The 18,223-nt window shown below is 48.5% G+C and overlaps 6 protein-coding genes across 6 annotated transcripts; 4 read left to right on the top strand and 2 right to left on the bottom strand.

Moving 5' to 3' along the window:
• Window positions 1-284: 284 nt before the first annotated feature.
• Window positions 285-2,440, top strand: BGW36DRAFT_460120 (glucosidase II beta subunit-like protein-domain-containing protein). The gene is made up of 2 exons (XM_046222081.1): window positions 285-647; window positions 713-2,440. The coding sequence occupies exons 1-2, from the start codon at window positions 522-524 to the stop codon at window positions 2,144-2,146; spliced, it is 1,560 nt and encodes a 519-aa protein (XP_046074766.1). The 5' UTR covers window positions 285-521; the 3' UTR covers window positions 2,147-2,440.
• Window positions 2,441-2,819: 379 nt separating this feature from the next.
• On the top strand, window positions 2,820-6,562 carry BGW36DRAFT_292207 (uncharacterized protein; the record flags this gene model as incomplete). The annotated part of the gene is made up of 4 exons (XM_046210895.1): window positions 2,820-3,014; window positions 3,164-4,640; window positions 4,693-6,486; window positions 6,537-6,562. The coding sequence occupies 4 exons, from the start codon at window positions 2,820-2,822 to the stop codon at window positions 6,560-6,562; spliced, it is 3,492 nt and encodes a 1,163-aa protein (XP_046074765.1).
• An 877-nt stretch (window positions 6,563-7,439) lies between these two features.
• BGW36DRAFT_396012 (putative cytochrome P450 alkane hydroxylase) lies at window positions 7,440-9,070 on the bottom strand (the record flags this gene model as incomplete). Its single annotated transcript, XM_046218113.1, has 2 exons — window positions 7,440-7,600; window positions 7,675-9,070. 2 exons carry the CDS (start codon window positions 9,068-9,070, stop codon window positions 7,440-7,442), a joined length of 1,557 nt encoding a protein of 518 aa, XP_046074764.1.
• Window positions 9,071-10,514: 1,444 nt separating this feature from the next.
• On the bottom strand, window positions 10,515-12,345 carry BGW36DRAFT_375485 (sulfonate biosynthesis enzyme). Its single transcript, XM_046215772.1, has 6 exons — window positions 11,695-12,345; window positions 11,599-11,636; window positions 11,502-11,539; window positions 11,356-11,435; window positions 11,219-11,301; window positions 10,515-11,171 (listed from the first exon to the last, which is right to left on the bottom strand). Exons 1-6 carry the CDS (start codon window positions 11,938-11,940, stop codon window positions 10,676-10,678), a joined length of 981 nt encoding a protein of 326 aa, XP_046074763.1. The 5' UTR covers window positions 11,941-12,345; the 3' UTR covers window positions 10,515-10,675.
• Window positions 12,346-13,366: 1,021 nt separating this feature from the next.
• On the top strand, window positions 13,367-14,880 carry BGW36DRAFT_395990 (uncharacterized protein; the record flags this gene model as incomplete). The annotated part of the gene is made up of 3 exons (XM_046218112.1): window positions 13,367-13,780; window positions 13,851-14,385; window positions 14,447-14,880. The coding sequence occupies 3 exons, from the start codon at window positions 13,367-13,369 to the stop codon at window positions 14,878-14,880; spliced, it is 1,383 nt and encodes a 460-aa protein (XP_046074762.1).
• A 685-nt stretch (window positions 14,881-15,565) lies between these two features.
• Window positions 15,566-17,479, top strand: BGW36DRAFT_357686 (uncharacterized protein; the record flags this gene model as incomplete). The annotated part of the gene is made up of 5 exons (XM_046213898.1): window positions 15,566-15,719; window positions 15,785-16,202; window positions 16,260-16,635; window positions 16,690-16,876; window positions 16,929-17,479. The coding sequence occupies 5 exons, from the start codon at window positions 15,566-15,568 to the stop codon at window positions 17,477-17,479; spliced, it is 1,686 nt and encodes a 561-aa protein (XP_046074761.1).
• Between the last annotated feature and the right edge of the window lie 744 nt (window positions 17,480-18,223).

The raw sequence follows: 18,223 nt of genomic DNA, 5'->3' as shown, positions 1-18,223 counted from the left end.
CGACTGTATGCAGCACGTCATCACATCATTCTCCCGTAGAAGACTATCCGCCTCCACAACTTGGTGGGATTCTTAGAACTTACGATATTCAGGTAAGACCTGCTTGTCGTCCTCTGTTGGCACTACTAACATTGTGAAGATCGGTTCGGTGGATAGAAGCGAGGGTTCTAAAGAGGCCAAACAGGAGATTTAATATTTTGTATATTATTAATCTGTCCATTATGTTATTGTTAATTATATTTCATGTTGCCAAAGTCAAGTTTATAGAAGACGGATAATGATTGGTTGAGAGCGTCCATATAGATGCTGGCCGAGGTGCTAACCGAAAGGGGAGACCAACTTAATGTTATCTGTTAACTTCGCGTCATTGACCATTCTTCTTACAGGCTTACAGCCTTCTTGTCACTTCAAGCGCTATGTGAATACCTAATTAAAATTTCATCTCCACTGTCACAATCCGCCATCCAACCCCATCCACCCCGCTGCATTTCTCGGGGAAGCTCGCAAAGCTGGTTTTCGTCATGGACGGCCTTGCGAACATCAAACGGCTAACGTCCCTTTTGTGCCTGGCTTCTGTCGTGACCCCGGGTGTGCTTGCATCAAAGAGACCCTTCAGCATTCATGATGACGTCCTTGCATTTCCCCAGGTATGCCCATCATATCCAAAAAAAAATAATACCAAGCTAGTTATGCTCATTCAATTGTACTACAGTATGATGTCGTGTTCCCGGAAGAATATATTCTAAAGTCAGAAGCAACCGCACTTTTAAAGCTTCAAGAAGAGAAATCGTTAACAAATCGAGCCGCTACGACTGACGATAAATCCAATAACCACGAACTAGATCGACTCTCATCGCAAAAGCCACTTCGAGGAGGAGCAAAGGATGGCAAAAAAGACCATTCAATAGACTGGAACGCAAAGGATTTACTTGCGCAATATCGTTATAAGGAGATGACATTGGATGGCCTGCGATATCTCTGCAACATCCCCCGTGTCAGTGATACAATGGAAAACAATTCGACGGCCGAAGCGCAAGCCGAGGATGGAGGAAATAAAACAGAGGAAGAGAATGAGATAACGCGTGCTACGGATCGGGGGCTGGAGCTGCTGCAGGAAATGGAAGGCACGTGCATGTTCTACGTGTCCGGGTGGTGGTCATATTCCTTTTGCTACAAGAAGGCCGTGAAGCAATTTCACGCTTTGCCAGCTGGACCCGGCGTGCCGAATTATCCTCCTATGGAAGATCCCGCGACGCATTCGTTCGTGTTGGGGAGATTCCACCAGGATGAGGACGAGGAAGATGGTGAAACGGACCAAACGAAACAGCCCAAGACCGAGGTGGCCGAGTTGCAGACGAAAGGCGAGTCGAGGTATCTCGTTCAGAGGTTGGGTGGAGGGACAACCTGCGATCTTACTGGAGCCGAACGCAAAATCGAAGTGCAGTTTCATTGCCATCCTCAAACTACCGATAGGATTGGGTGGATTAAGGAGCTTACGACGTGCTCTTACCTGATGGTCATTCATACACCGCGGTTATGTCATGACGTGGCATTCCAGCTACCACAGCCCGAGGATGTACATGCGATTGAGTGCAGAGAAATACTGGACCCAGAAGAAATTGCCGATTTTGAGGCCATGAAAGCCCACCATGATCGCCAAAAGCTAGTGAATTCCGGAAGCGAAGAGTTATATCCTGTCGTCGGAGGAATCCAGGTCGGTGCGAAGAAACAGGTCGGATCTGAGGGCAAAGTCATCGAAAAGGGCCGTATAGCCAGCATCAGTGAGGAGAAAATCCAAATTGTTGCCAAGCGCGAAAATGGCGATCGGTCTCAGTTATCGAAAGAAGACATGGAGAAGCTCGAATTGAACCCTAAGGAAGTGGAGGCGTTTCAGAAAAACCTTGATAAAATAGCCAAGGGCAAAGACTGGAGGCTGGAGCTAGTCCAAAGCAACGGAGCGCGTATACTGCAGGGCATTGTCGACACTGACGAGGAGCCTAAGGCTGCGGAGGACGACAAGAAACCAGAACCTCCAGTAAAGGACAATGCGAAGAAGATTGATGATAAAAAGAAGGAGAAGGCAAAGGACGACTCTTCCTCAGGTGACGAAACAGGGAGCGAGGAGGTGTTTAAGGAAGAGTTATGATTCTACACAGCGTGTACTTTGTATATTCCAGCGTCCTAGCTTTGTAAATACTATGATTTCCACCCACTGCCCGTAGACATCGATTGATTGTTGTTGGTGAACAGGTTTTGGAAGCTATAATTGTAATTTCCTTTTACGTACACTGCAGAGCCTATTCCAAGGACCGACCGGGTGGTGTAGTTGATATGTGCTCTGAATTTATCTGGATATTGTCGTCCAAAGTCATACTGGATGACCTGAGTGCCAACTACAATGTCTCCAACTACGGTCTTTTCCCCATTACTATTTGTTGGCATTCCTCCACAAATGCCCACCAAACAACACTAACCTGAGTCCAGTATTACTAGTAAATACTAAGTAATAATAGTATTGTGATATGATGACTAAGGGCGGGTTAGCGTGCCAAGACTAGATCGTGCCGGGCCCGGCCATGCAACGTTTCCGACTTGCTTCAACCCCCTCGGACGACCCCGACAACGACCTCCGTTCTCGACACGGTCAGGGAAGCTACACTAGCCACGCCTCTCGTATCCTCTTGGCCCGGCGATCTTTGGTCCTCGCGTCGGATAGCCACCCCAAACCACACCTCACCAACACGTGGGCGACGGTCGGTTAGCTGGTAGAGCTGCGCGAAGCAGCTGAGCGTGGTTGCAGCCCATCCGTCACATCCACCATGGGTTTTGTCGGCGTCTACACCGCGGTCTACGACTATCAGCCGCAGGGCGAAGGCGAACTCCAAATCCACGAGGGAGATCTCCTCTACGTTCTCGAGAAAAGTGCTGATGACGACTGGTGGAAAGCCAAAAAGAAGGCTGATCCGGAGGACGAGGAACCAGTGGGACTTGTACCTAGCAACTACGTTGAAGAGGTAAGGGGTGCTCCGTCTATGCGATTGCTATATGGCGACGATGAAAGATAATATAAGACTCTCAATGAGTTGACGCTGGTTATGAATCGTTGTCGGGCTCGCACTACCCCCGTATTATCCTTGTTTACTAATTATCTTGTTTCATCTAGACGCACCCTGTCAGCAACGCTAAAGCACTCTATGATTATACACGGCAGACAGACGAAGAAGTATCATTTTCCGAGGACTCAGAATTATTCGTATACGACAGTTCTGATCCGGACTGGACATTGGTCGGAACGGGGTCGGATTTTGGATTTGCCCCTGCGAATTATATACAGTTGCTAGGAGCGTATGTTGCTCCAAATGGCCATGGTGAACATGACGAGGAGCCAGAAACAGCATATGAATCTGCGCGTACAGTTCCGGAGCGAGAGCCCTCACCACCAGCCCCATCACTGCCACAGCGGCCAGTACATGCTGAACCGGAGGAGTACGAGGCTGCGGAATCGACTCATGCAATCCCAGACTCGAGCCCTGCCGCGGCGATTGCCGGAATATTGCACAAACAGCATGGGTCAATGTCGTCGCATGACACTTCTCGTGTAGTTCATGCGGTGCCTCAGCCAACCGCAGCAGTGGAGGAGGAGGACGAGCCCGCACCAGCGCTCCCCAGGCGCCCGCCTTCGCAGGTGCAGCAGACCCTCGAAACAAGACACTACGAGCCTCCAGAGGAAGTGTCACCACCGCAGCCTCCTCGACCCCAACCCTCTCAAATTTCCGTCACTCGGGACAGCGATGCGCGAGTCCAAGAATCGCCCCCTTTTAGCCGCGTCGGTTATTCAGCGCCGTCTCCTCATTCCCCATCCGGTTATCGCATCTATAACATCAATGAAATGATATCAGTCATGGGCAAGCGGAAGAAGATGCCTACGACACTAGGTATCAACGTACCTAAAGGAACAGTCTTCATATCGCCAGATGGATCGGATGACGATTCTCAGGAGGAGTGGACGGCGGATAAACTTACGCACTACTCAATTGAAGGGAAACATGTATTCATCGAACTCGTTCGGCCAAGCAAGAGCGTTGATTTTCACGCCGGCTCCAAGGACACTGCCCATGAAATCGTCGCTGCTCTAGGCGAAATCGCAGGTGCATATAGGGCTGAAGGATTAAGAGAAGTAATCGAAGCAGGCCAAGGTGGTGCCAGTTTACAAAAGAAGGGACAGATGGTATATGGTTTCAAGGCTCAAGGAAATGATGAGGTGACAGTAGCCGCCGGCGACGAGGTTATCGTCTTGGACGATACCAAATCAGAGGAATGGTGGATGGTGAGGCGACTTAAGAACGGCCGCGAAGGTGTCGTCCCTAGCAGTTACGTTGAGGTTACAGGGATCGTGGAAGCGTCTCCAGCGACCGGTAAAACAGGGCGGTCAACTGTTGATCGGAACAGACAAGAAGAAGAACGGTTAACAAAGGAATCCATTCGGAAAGCACAGCGTGATTCGGTGGACTCTCCACGTTCTGAGGTAGGCCCAGGAATGAAGCTCCCCGAAAGACGGAGCAGTCGGCTTGCATTGAATGGTGGTAACTTTAGCTCACAGCGTCACAAACGTGAGAAATCTGATAAAAGCTCAAAGTCAAGTAAGCGATAGCTGGACGTTGAATTAAGTGTTATATACTAACGGTTCTATAGAACCCGACGCCTCGAAGACCAGGAGTTGGACAGACAGAACGGGCACATTCTCGGTCGATGCTCAATTCATCGGTCTACATGACGGAAAGATTCATCTACACAAGATGAATGGCATTAAGATCGCTGTGCCAATCGCTAAAATGTCTGTTGAAGATCTTGAATATGTCGAAAAGGTCACGGGACAATCGTTGGACGAAGACAAACCTCTATCAGATATTCGACGCCGAAGCCTACAGCAGAAAGAAAGGGAAAAGTCGGAAAAGACCGGTGTCCATGTCAAAGAATACGACTGGTTTGACTTCTTTCTTAAGGCAGGCGTTGGACCTCATCAATGTGAGCGATATGCTCAGAACTTTAGTAAAGATTCGATGGATGAAGCAATTCTACCCGACATCAGCGCCGAGACTCTCCGTACACTGGGCCTAAAAGAGGGTGATATCCTCCGTGTCATGCGGCACTTGGATACGATGTTCAATCGAACTGGTTCCAAGTCCGGGTTGAGAAATGTCAGCTTTGGTGGCCAGGAGGTTATTGGAAACGGTGAGGAGGGCGGTTTGTTCTCTGGGCCTGGTGGCACTCTTCGGAACAATACGACACGCAAAGGTCGTCCTGCTCCTGCTGTGCAAACTGGTGACGTCGATCCCAAGGCATTTGAGGCCAAAGATTCCAGTAAACCCGTCGAGAAGGCGAGCACCCCAACGAGCTCGACGCCTACTCCGACCGTCTCCAAAGCTGAAACCGGGTTTGACGACGATGCGTGGGATGTCAAACGCCCCAAAGATCTACCAGCTGCAACTGCACCAGCACCAGTTGCCTCTCCACCTGTGACTGCACAGGTGGTGACGGAAGCGCCTAAGCCAGCCGCACCAGTTGGTGCGATGGCTGATCTGTCACTCCTTCAGGCACCTTTGCAACCTAATCCTGCACCGCCTAGCCAGCCAGTGTCAACAGCACCTGTACCTGCCCCGGTTCCGGCTCCAGCTCCGGCTCCAATTCTGCCTCAGCAAACTGCGGTCTCCATCGCTCCTCCTGCCCAGCAGCCGCAGGTGACCGGCGCAAACCCAAGTTTTTTCTCCCAACTTGGGGCTATTCAGCCACAGCAAACTGCTGTCCCAGGTCAGCAACAAACCTTGGGATTCTCTCTACAACCTCGTCAGAGACCTACAGCTCCTCAAAGCATAAACCAGAACTCGCTGCTTCCTCCTCCACCACAGCGACCATTGTCCGCGCCCCAAGACTTCCAAAGTCAGTTTGGTCCTCCACCATTGCAGCCTCAATTGACTGGTATTTCTCGCAATATCCCTCAATTAGCACCCCCGGGACAGAGTTTATCCGAGCTCAACCAACAGCGATTCCAGCCACAATTTCAGACCCAAGCTACTGGATTCCCTCAACAGTTCCAAAATGGCATGATGCCTCAACCCACAGGGTTCGCGCAACAACCTGTCTCTCAATTTGGGATTCCGCAACAGCAATATGGTGTTGGCCAGCAGTTCGGAGGACTGCCACCACAACCTACTGGGTTTGGAGGCTTCTCTGCTCCTCAGCAACAACCAATGCAGACAGGGATCAACTCAGCACTCCCACCTGCACTACAGCCTCAACGGACCGCTGTCAATGGATTTGGCACTAGCATCAGCCCCCCTCCTGTTCCACCAATTCCCCAAACACCAGCTGCCCCATTGCAGCCCCAGAAAACTGGGCCCGCGCCTCCAATCCGGTTTGGAGTCAAGGCAGATGCCAAAAAGCTTGCTCCTCAGCCAACTGGAATGCGTGCCAATCTTGCACAAGCTAGTAAGTTACCATCTTCGCTTACACATGATATCTAGCTAACCGTCTCTTAGCTCCTGCGAATCCCTTTGGATTCTAGTCTCCGTTCATCCTTTTTCTTTTTTGTCGAAATGGTGCCATGGAACGCAGCATGCATGTTAAATGACATCTCATATTCACTTCCTACGTCTTAATAGTGATGAGCTCACCTTTTATTCTCTGTTTCTCTTTACAAGGAAAAATCTTTTTTTTTAACGTCTCTAGCGTCCATACTTCTGCTTGCTCAGCGATTCTAGAACGTCTGATGGTGACTTGTCGGCTGGTTGTCCTAATATCGGTTGTACCTGTACCATCTGGTTGCTTCCCTGTGTCTATATCAATCTCTTCATTCTCGCCACTTTTCTTTTTTTTTTCAGATCTGCATAATGTACTTTTTCTGTTTGGAGCCTTTTTGCGCTGGTATTGCTTTTGTTGTTTTTGATCAAGCATGTTATTTTTTTCACCGACAAACTTTGCTGTTTCAAAATTTGTCGTTTTCATGGGATTTACAAACTTGAAGTGTCTTGCGGATTGATTATCTGCAAGCGTCTATGCGCATGGAAGGTGGAATCTAACCTTCGTGACAATCTTGCCCCTCGCTTTCTTTTCGATGTACATAAGTCATGTGCATAGATGATAGTATATAATCAAAATGTACGTATGATGTATGTTCTATTACATACATGATATTAAATATCAACTAGAACTTCAGCAATTGAAATTTGCAGGTCAAGTACATTGATATGTAGTTATTCAGTCGTAATGTTAACTTTCATATGCAAAGTTATCTGAAAGGCGAGTGAGAATATTTTGCCCAAAAAATCAAACGTAAATTCATTAATATATATCCCGCGCAACACCACACAATCCGGTCGATATATTCATTAAAAAGTAGTAAAAAAAAAAAAGGAAGCTTCGTTATCATATTAGTACACAGATCAGGCAGCAGCATACAGCCGCACTTTCACGCTCGCATGTGCCACAGTCAAACTGATTCTGAGGTCAGGCTGAGTCAATTCGGGTTGCGCGTTCTCCACACGCTCGAATTTCTGCAGCAGGCGCACCAGGACATAGCTGGCTTCGGCAAGGGCGTATTGTTCTATAAATCTATTAGCGTCTCCCTCCCCTACTCTCCTGTTTTTTATGCAGGTGGGTGGACTGGGGTTTACTTACGGCCAAGACAAATTCGTGGCCCACCGTTGAACGGCAGATACTCCCATCCATGCTTACTATTCTCTTCCCAGCGCTCGGGTCGGAAGTCCTCTGCATCTTCCCCCCACAGATCCCGCCTGCGATGCATCAGGGCAACGCTATAATTAACTTTTTGGCCCTTTGGCACGAAAATCGGAGACTTGCCGTCTGGGCCACCGCCGACGGGGAGCGTGGTGTCGGTTGTGGCCCAGCGAGAGTTGAATGAGACGGGCGGGATGAGACGGAGGACTTCGTTCAGGAAATACCGCAGATACTTGACCTCGCGCAGCCGCTCGATGGTGATGCGATCGGCGGTTTGGGTGGCGGGGAAAATGTTGAGGATTTCCGTGCGGAGTCGGGCCCAGACCTGTGGGTGGCGGGAGAGATAGTAGAATGACGAGCTGAGTAGACTCGCCGTTGTGTCGCGGCCCGCGAGGAGGATGTTCAGCATCTGATCGCGGAGGGCAATCCGGTCTTGGGTCTCGCGAGCGACAGCCTCGAGGAAGACGTATCGCGACTCTGTGTTGCCGATGAATTTCTCTTCTTCGGAATGGTTTTGTTTGGCCAGTGCTTGGTCGACGTAGTAGTCCACCACGTCGTGGACAAGCTTGACGGCTTCACGGAATCGGCGCGGGTTGACGAGCCAGTAGAAGTTTTGGGCGCGTGCTCGGTGGATCAGGCCGTCCTGCGAGGCGTTAAAGGCGTACGCGAAGCCTTTCTCGCCGCCAGCAATAGCCAAGGGCCCGGTTGCGGAGGCCTTTTGGGGTGAGAGGCAGTGGGTGGATTCGCCGAAGAGGAATTCCGTGGCGGTGTCGAGGGTGAGGCGGAAGAAGTAGTCCTGGATATCAAAGGCGGTGCCGTCGGAGGGGATGGCATGGAATAGCTGGTCGACATGCTCGCCCAACATGCCGACATCCGCGACCTGTTCTCTCGCGAATTGCGGACGAAGCATTGCGCGCGAGTGCGACCATCCCGCGCCGTCGAGCGTAAAGATGCCATTTCCAAGCAACGGGAAGAACAGGCGGTGTCTGGCTCCCAGATCGAAATCCGAGAATTGGGTCGCAAGAATCGCCTTGATATTTTCGGGTTCGAGGGTGTTCAAGGCTTTCAATCCGAGGATGGTCCGCTGGAAAGTATGACCGCCGACAGCAAATGACTCCCTGGCAGCTTCAAGAGCCCGTTTCTCTTTAGCGGCTTTGGCGAGCTCGAGATATGTCCCGATGCCAAAGAAGGGCTTTGAAATATCCTTCGCGGGGAGGCATCCTAGAGCGCGCGCTTTCCTGCGGGTTTGGATTTTTGTGAACACTGACCGGAGGAGTGAATACAAAACCCAGGTCACAAAGAGACCAGCGGCGAGGTGCGAGTATGGGATGGCCATGTTGGATGGTTTTTGATGTAACCATCACGATAAAGGATGGGCTCAGGGCCAGTATTTATTCCATGGTGTGCCGAGCTAACAAGTTAACTAACTATAAGTGGTCGGGGCTTTGCAATCACCAATGCAACCCATTGGATTCGATGGGATTAATGAGCTAGTTAGTTCGCTGTTACCCACATGCATCGTACTCTGGTTGAACATGCTTTCTTGTTGGCATCATGGAAAAGGAAACAGAATATAAACCTAATACCACACCATCATGCACATGTTCCTTCGTTCATTAATGAAGGATTAAGTAGGCGGTAAAAAAGCAGCAACTATGACGTAAGCTCGTATTGCGCATGTCGTTCGCAATACCGTTGCCTTGAGCATGAGCCAGGCAGTCAGGCCGAGGACCTAAGCTCGATGATGAAACATCACGAAGTGGGGTGAGACAACACTAATCGTATGTGATACCTTATAACGACTGTGTATCCAACCTCGTCTTTAGTATATTAACACTAGCGAGTCGTACATATCCAACATGGACTCACGAGCAAATGCGAGGTTGTTCACGAAGGGAGTGGCAAAATAGACACCCGGAGTCGGCATTGGCAGACTTTCGAAGCCGTACAAGCGGGAGAGTTGTTCACCCGTTCTCCGTTGATATAGGTCATTGCGGGGAAAGCCGAGGCTGTGCCATTACGTATCCATCGTATCCATCGTATCCACAAACACTATGCACGGATTGTTGTTCACAACGTGCACCTTCGACTCTTTCCCATCCTGTCATCGTCTTATGACCGCGAACAGTGTGCATAGTAATGTTCAGTCATGCGTACTTGAGATGTCGACATAGCGAGAAAAGGCACTGCAAGTTCTTTGATCCGCCATGGAAACGTCATTAGATGCATGGAGGCGTTCACCAAAATGGCCTGGTTCATCATTGCCGATCCGATGGCGTCGGTCGGGATTCAAGTGCATGAGCCTAGGCGTCCTGTGTAACTCCACAAACACTTTCACTGTCCGTCCGATATGAACCCTTCTTTGTTCTTGTGGGTAAGGTAACGGAGGATATTCAGTTGCAATCCCTGCATGTCGTCGCCCAGTACATCATTTCAGTCTAAAAATAGATATTAGCAGTACACCCACATCTTTGTTATGTTCATTCATTTTGCCTTTCTTTGTTAGGCAGCCGTCGTAACAGGATACGCCATAAGAAAGCTCCTTTTTTATCCCTCTCATCACGACGTTGTTTGCGGATGCGCTCCTGTTTCAACATATATGATAAGCATGCTTTATAGTTGCCAATATGTAACGTCTCGTCTCCTTTGGATTGACCGCCGATAGTAGTCTTCGTCTGACTACAGCGGCCGATTTATTTGGGTCTTAGCGACAAAATTCGTAATTCAGTAGTAAACTTTATTGACACGCGTAGTTGTGATATTCGAAAAATAATATATGGTATTTATATTTCATGGCTTATTTATATAAGGCAGGCACTCAGGGGGCCTCACGAGGGGTCTCGGGGGGCCCTGGCATCATTATAACCATAGCTTCAGGCTAACAAATACGGCCAACATCGTCTTCAGCCTCAAAGGTGGCCAATCAAAGGACTTTCTGCTCCTACTGAGGCCTATATGAGACGACCTTCCCGAAAGTATCCGATTTTCCCCATATTCCATGCCTCAAGCACATCAATTGCACGATCTGCGAATGATCCACGAACAAATTAACGTCCAGACCAAACTCTCGAATATACCAATTGTAAACACTAGGATCGGCGGCCTCAAACATGACTCGTTCAGGCGGAAGTTCTTTGACGATGGTGCTCACAACATCCGTCCGCCATGACTTGACATTCTCCGTGATTCCCTCAGACTCAATCATCAACCGCTCCACACCTGCGTCCAGAAATTTCTTCCCCATGTTGATCAGCTTTCCCGGGTCAGACGTCCCGATAGCTTCTAGCTCGCTGGCTACGGTGTCGCCGCCTGCTCCGAATTGAATGCCCAGTTCGGGTTTGGCTTTGAGTCCGTATGAATGCACCTTGTCTATCATTCGCAGCCAGTCGTCACCGGGAATGCTCAGGAAGCCAGATGATATTTCAACTACGTCGAACCTGGTTTCTTTTAGTCTATGTCCAACTCGTTTCGACGATCAACTCACCCGAGGTCCCTGCATTTTTTCAGATACTTGTCGAATACCGATTCCACGTCTGCATGGGTGAGCAGATGCTCAGCCCATCCACCCTATCAAAATCTCAGTACTAGGCTCCGTCCCAGTGTTAACTAGCGGAGCATTACCGTTGATACATAAACATTGTACGAATGGGCCAAATCGATGAGCTCCCGCAATGGCTTTTCTTCAAAGAGAGCGAAAGAACCTATCAAACCAAGTCAGCTCAGACATACGCGAGAAGCTTCCTGTTGCTTGTGTGAAGAATGATTACCCCCAGCAAACTTCAACCCATCCACATGTGTGCCCATACTATTACCTCAGGTCTCTATCAGCTAACTCAACCACACATAATGGTAAACAGCGCTTACGTTTCCAGAATATCAGCCAAGTACCGCTTTCCCATGACCTAAAAAGATCATTCTTAGCCAGCCCAAATACTTTACCCCAGGACAGGCAGGTTATACTGTATAGTAAGGCCCTCTGATCTCCGTGACACCTTTACTCCTTGGTTTCGTCGGTCGAGGATTTGATCGAGCGAACCCAAAACCATTGGCTTTGTCTTGTAGAAGGATGGACGTGTTATCCTTTCCGTTGGAATAGGAGGTAGTAGAAAACGCATGCTTTGCTCTTGTTGCTCTGGTTATTTGAGACAGGCCATTTCGGACTGTGTTGTATTTAGTCGCGTTGGTCAAGGGACGGATAGAGAACATAGTTTTCAATCAATGAATTGATGTATGTTTCCAAAGTAGCTGTCTGTTGTATTTATTTGATGATATCATGCTTCGTTGTTTCATTGTGTCCCGCTCAATGTTGTTTCTATTGTTTTATCCTATTGATACACACGCAAGATGATACACAATTGACGTCAGAATGAGAACACAAAATACACGTCACAGCACAGTCTGCCCGGCTATGACTCGGAAACTGCAAGATCGATCATTGGGAATGGCCATCGTGAATCATCATAAAAAAAGTTTTAAAAAAAGAGCGATAGATGATCAATTGGTGTTTTCTCAACGTTAAGGAACTGTGGCACGTGGGCGCGTAAATATAACCCCCTCCTTAGATGTACGCTGGACCCCAAAATAATGGATAACCATGGATAACCATGAATAAGACGGAGTGGCGATCTCAGCCAACTGATTATCATAAGATCAAATCCCTTGTGGCGCCTTATGGGTCTCGGATGATCGGATCAGCCCACATCAACAACTTCATGCTCGGAATTTACAGAATCCGAATCCCGCTGTGTATTCAACTACGTTAAAACGTTGGATCAGGCATTTCGACCTGTTGACAGGTTAGTTATTATACGTGCTAACTATTTCTTTTGCTTTTGTCTAGATGCCAAGACTGGCTAATAGTATGCTGCTAACCCTGGGGCGCGTCATGCTTTTATCATTCTCATCTTAAAGTCTCATCATGAAGCTGTAAGGCTAGGGGGGTTGGAAGGAAACCTCGCGCGCGTATCGAGCCGAAAGCTCAGACTGTATAACCTGAGCATGCTGTAGGAGAATAGTCTGGATTTCATGCAAGACTTTTCACTTGGTCCCACCAGTGTATGTGTGTGCGCTACCTGAGCATGTGCCCACCTTCCCGAATCGGCTTTGCATTATCAATCACTGATCAGCCGAATGATTATCGCGAGACCAGCGATCTCCCCGAAAGCCTGAAAATCATTGGCCCGAACGGGACCTACAAGGCAAATGCCTAGATCAATACTGGTTAGCTCTTGTAGTTGAAGAGTCGGAACCGGCGACATTTAAGAAAATCTAGAGAGCTCTGCTCATTGCCGTGAACAGGGAATAACCGTGGCATTATAAATTAATTGGAGCCTCGAACTGTAGTATATCTCTTGGCATGGGCATAACTTCTCTCCGTCTGCTTTTTTGTACATGACGATCACTTCATGTTGTATTTATGTTGTTTAGCTTCCGGACTTCCGGGGAGCCAAGTTTCAATCATGTACGGACATAAGTAAATCAGGGGTGGTTCAATCAATAACAATGTCGGACCCCTTTGTGACATTGCTTCCAGACTTCTTTTTCCTTGCTGTAAATCCCAACATATTCCTGGACACAAGATATCCTCGTTTTCAAGGTGTGGTGAGAAATCGCTAGCATTCACAGCATTACCATGGGCGTAGGAGGCATTCTGGAGCCTTTGACTGTCATCGTCCTTCTTTTTGGAGGGACATGGATCAATCGAGAGACCCATGGCTCGCGACGCTGTCCCAGAATTTCTCAATCTCGATTGCATCATAAGCAGTCTCTTTTGTCGACGGAGGAGTATAAGACAAAAAGCAGGAATGATGTATTCGACCCAGAAAACATCACCGACAAGGATGAAGCGTTGGTCAACAGACCTTTGTCACCATCACTACTTGTTCAAGACGAGGAGCAATGGAGGAAAAGAACAGTGGGAAGTGGCTTGTATAAAATCGAGATTCACACACCCAATACCGCTGTCTTTCGTTGTCGTATGTTGAGTCGTCTTCTCCGAAGATTCCCATTTCTGGTGGAGTGCTGGTACTGGGCTTTGGTGTACTGGGTGAGCAAGAAAAATAGTACCACTGATTCACTGTTTCAGAGATCACTGACATATTTCGCTTCCAAAACAGACATACCAGCTCGGTCGCGCCTTTACCGCCGTCACGCTTAAAGAAAACACCGTTGATGTCGCAAGAGAACATGCCCTGCAAGTGATCCGAGTGGAGCAATCACTCGGGATTTTCTTCGAACTTGATATCCAGCAGTTCTTTTTGCGCCATCCGTTGTTGATGTCGTGGACGAATTGGATATACTCTTTCATCCACATCCCCGGTACCATTGCGTTTTTGGTATGGCTCTATTACTACACAACCACGAGGAATTCGCTTGATCACCAAATGCCCAGTCCTCTGAACCACGGCGTCGATGGCTCGCCCCCCGGTCCACCACTGTATGCTGCGCGCAGACGGACTTTGGCTGTGTGCAACCTGCTCGCCTTCATAGTCTTTACTCTGTGGCCATGTATGCCTCCTCGTCTGCTGAGCGACTCCCAAGTCCCAGGGCAAATCGGTGAACTTTCCCGGAGTTATGGATTTGTCGATACTGTACATGGCAAAAATGGTGCTGGCAGCGTTTGGACTGAAAATAGATTCTGCAATCAATACGGTAAGCCTGGAATCCGCTATCGTACCTCAAAATAGGATGGCTGACCGGGGAATGTAAATAGCTGCAATGCCGTCACTTCATTTTGGTTATTCCTTGATGATCGGTCTGACGATCATGACAATACCCTTGCCGCCCAAGCACCGTCGGTCGAAAGCAATGCAAATGCCTCTTTCCAGTCGTATCAGCATTCGACTTGCTCTTCCGTCATGGCGTCGCATGCTTTGCCTTGCGCTAGGCGTCGCCTATCCTTTGACCATTTTGGCTGCTATTATCGCTACTGCCAATCACTTCATCCTGGATGCGGTCGCCGGTACGATTGTTTGTGTTCTCGGTTGGTGGGCAAACCCGGTCTTATTGAACCTGCTTCCACTTGAGGACCATTTTCTCTGGATTCTGCGCCTCCATAAGCCAGAGAGACGGGTCATTGATGTTTATGAACGCGCAGAACAACAAGGCGATGATGGAACAATGGCACACGCCACCTTCATTGAGTAATTCGCTACATGCATTGTCTATATCGCCCCATTGTCTTGAATTAGTACAAACGTCTGCTATCACCACTAACGTATATCATATATGTAACGAGCTGAATACTAGCGATGACTCATCTTGAGCCATTCACATAGTAATCGCCGGTCAATTCATGGCTTGTAAGAATTTGACGATCTTTCAGGAAGCTGTTGAGCAACTAGCACGCTTGACTAATTTCTGCAGGTAGCTTGCATCAATCTCTGGGAGTCTATCAAGGTGACCCTGATTTTATCTGCATTCCCTATTAGACTGGACCACAATTGTCCAAGGTTCCATGACACCCACATAGCATCTAGCGGCAGTATTATCGTGATTCATCCAATGTAGTTATAAATATAATGATTGAGGTCGTAACGGCTGCAGCGCAAGGATTAGGAAGGAAGTTGCGTCATTGGCCAGAGGAAGCTCCCAGCGGCTATTCCCTATTCGGACTGCTCCCGTCGCGTTGCGCCCGCCGCCACGGCAAACCGCCGTGGTCTTCGCGACCCTGTCTTGCCTGCCTTGTCTGCTCCACACGATTGTCCTGCCTACTTCACTCCTCAACTTCTCCCGCCCACTTGTTGTTTCCCACAGTAGTCTGCCGCTGTCGTTCCCATTCATACTCCCCAGATAATCCGGTCAATTTCTATTCTCCCAATCCCTGCGCACCATGTCTGAGGAATCTCCGGCCGTCCCTGCCGTCGCCGCAAACGCTGGAGATTCGCGACCCGACGCTGTTGAGTCTCAGCCGGAACCAACCTCAAACGAGCCCGTCCTCGATCGGGCTGATGGAAAGCCGACTACCAGTGAAGACAAACCTGCAGGTACGTGCATCGTCATTTTATATCCACGTTTCCTGTTGCTGTCGCTAACCTGCTGGTGTTCACAGAGCCTACTGAAAAGAAACATGATGCCACTGCGCCCGCTGAGGGTGCGGATACGAACGGCAAAGAGGAGGCCACGGATGCTCAACCTGTCAACGGCACTCCTGCAGCCAAGCCTTCGGTGGCACGGCGCAAATCGACTACTGGGGGTTCGTCAGCTAAGAAGCTGAACAAGAAGAAGTCGCAGCAACGTATCCTTCATCTCGACGCACAACCCGGAGAGTACTACCTTGCTCGCTTGAAGAGTTTTCCACCATGGCCATCTATTATCTGCGATGAGGAGATGCTTCCCCAAAGTCTTCTCAGCACTCGCCCAGTGACTACGAAACAGGCAGATGGCACATATAATGAAGCATACGCTGACGGTGGCAAGCGAGTTCATGACCGAACATTCCCAATCATGTTCTTGGAAACGAACGAGTTGTAAGTCTACTGTCCGCAGAATGGGAAAAAGCACGCTAATATGACGTTGAACTGCAGTGCCTGGATCCCAAACACTGACCTGACTCCTCTGGATCCCGAGTCGTGCAAAGAAGTCAATGAGAAGGGCAAACAGAAACAACTCATCGCTGCGTATCAGGTCGCTGCTGCCAACCACGATCTCAATTACTTCAAATCCCTATTGGCTGACCACCAGCGCGCCGTCCAACAGGAGCTAGATGAGCGTGAAGCAGCCGCTGCCGAGAAAGCAGCCCTAAAGGCTCAGAAAGAAGCCGCCAAAGAAGAGAAAAAGAAGAAGCGAAAGAGTGTCGCCGCCGAGAACGATGTGGAGATGGGTGACGCTGAAGATGGGAAAAAAGCAAAGGCCACTAAGAAACGCAAGAAGGACGTCGAAAGTGACGGTGAAGTCGAGAAGGTGAGATTGGATATTTTCTTGCGAATGGACCGGTGTGACTGATGTTGCTAATAGTCTAACAAGACTCCCAAAACCACCGCCAAACTCAAATTGACCACTCCCCGAGATCCCAACGTTGCTGAGAAGGGAGCCACTAACAAGGGCAAGAAGACTGCGAAGAGGAGCGAGGAGCCTGTTGTGAAGACGCCAGAACCTCCAAAGATCGATCCCAAGGAGGCATTTGAGAGGAAGAAAAAAGACGGTAAGTGTTCTTGGCGTGAAATGCCACATGGTCTGTCCCTAATAGTTTCTAGTCCTTTTTATCCGGCATAAACTCCAGAAAGGACTTCTTTCCCGAGAACATCCGCCGCAGGAGGAGGAGATGGAAAATATGGCAACCTTTATCACGAAATTGGAGAATCACGGCGAAATTGAGGTGTCCATTATCCGTGAGACCAAGATTCAGAAGGTTTTGAGAGCAATTATCAAATTACCATCAATTCCCCGAGAGGAAGAATACAATTTCAAGAAACGAGCCCTCGATATCCTATCTTCGTGGAAGAGTTTGCTAGAGTCCGACCTGCCTACCTCCGACAAGCAGGCTGATGCTCAAAAGCTCAACGGCCTCGAGAAGGAAGAGAAAGACGGCTCTGCAAAGCCGGAAGCCCAGGCTGAGGTCGAAACCGCAAAAGAGGAGGTGAAGGATGAAGTTAAAGAGATAAGCGAAACAGTAGAAACCAAGGACACGCCAATGCCTGATGCTGAATCTGGCGAGAAAGAGAAAGCAGTGCCCGAAGAGCCCGCTAAAGAAGAAGAAGCGCCTGTTTCCACTGAGGGAAAAGCAACCGAGCCAACTCCGGCATAAGTTGTATCCTGACTCGTCTTTTTCTCTTCTTTTTAACTGTGTTATTCATGATGATCGAATCGATGAACGAACGGGGGTATGTGTCTCTCTGGTACTTTTTTCTCTCTCCGCGTTTACTATTCATGACACGAGGTCTACCTCGTACTCTGGATTATGATTAATTTTTCTCATCCCTCATTTGATTCTGGACTGGGAAATTTGTTTAAAAGCCTTGCTTTGATATGCGTGAATATGCTTATTTTCTCGAATTTTTCTGTTGGTTGGAAAGTCTGCAGAGTGTAAATCTATCAATGCGTTGCGTTTTGTGAGTTACCATTTTTTTTGCTATTTTTTCCGTTTGATTCTCTGCGATTAGTCAAACCTACGTAAGGTGCGGAAACAAAAAGATCCGTTATTATTTCGTGATTGAATTTCTTTGCTTATTCGGGGCAGGCTCGGAATTTGATTGCAACATGGGCAGCAGCCAGTGACGGAACATTGCTTGAGTTTGTAACTAGAGAATGATCATATCAATTCGTTCAATAATAGCTCGATGCATCTACAAATGCATCAGTAAAAATAAAATCATTTCATTTCAAATCCACGTAAAAATAAAGCGAAAACCCAAATGAAACGTCATCAACAACATAATTAGATATCTCGAAATAAAAGTCGTGTATATATATTGAACATTACAATTTTCGTGACACCCCGCTACACATAGAATATCCATGTAGCATTGAATTCATAACCAAAAAAGGGGAT

The sequence above is a fragment of the Talaromyces proteolyticus genome, assembly GCF_021365285.1.
Source record: "Talaromyces proteolyticus strain PMI_201 chromosome Unknown BGW36scaffold_4, whole genome shotgun sequence".
NCBI lineage: Eukaryota > Fungi > Ascomycota > Eurotiomycetes > Eurotiales > Trichocomaceae > Talaromyces > Talaromyces proteolyticus.
Note: the sequence above shows the minus strand (reverse complement) of the source record. Positions and strands in the feature narration are given on the sequence as shown.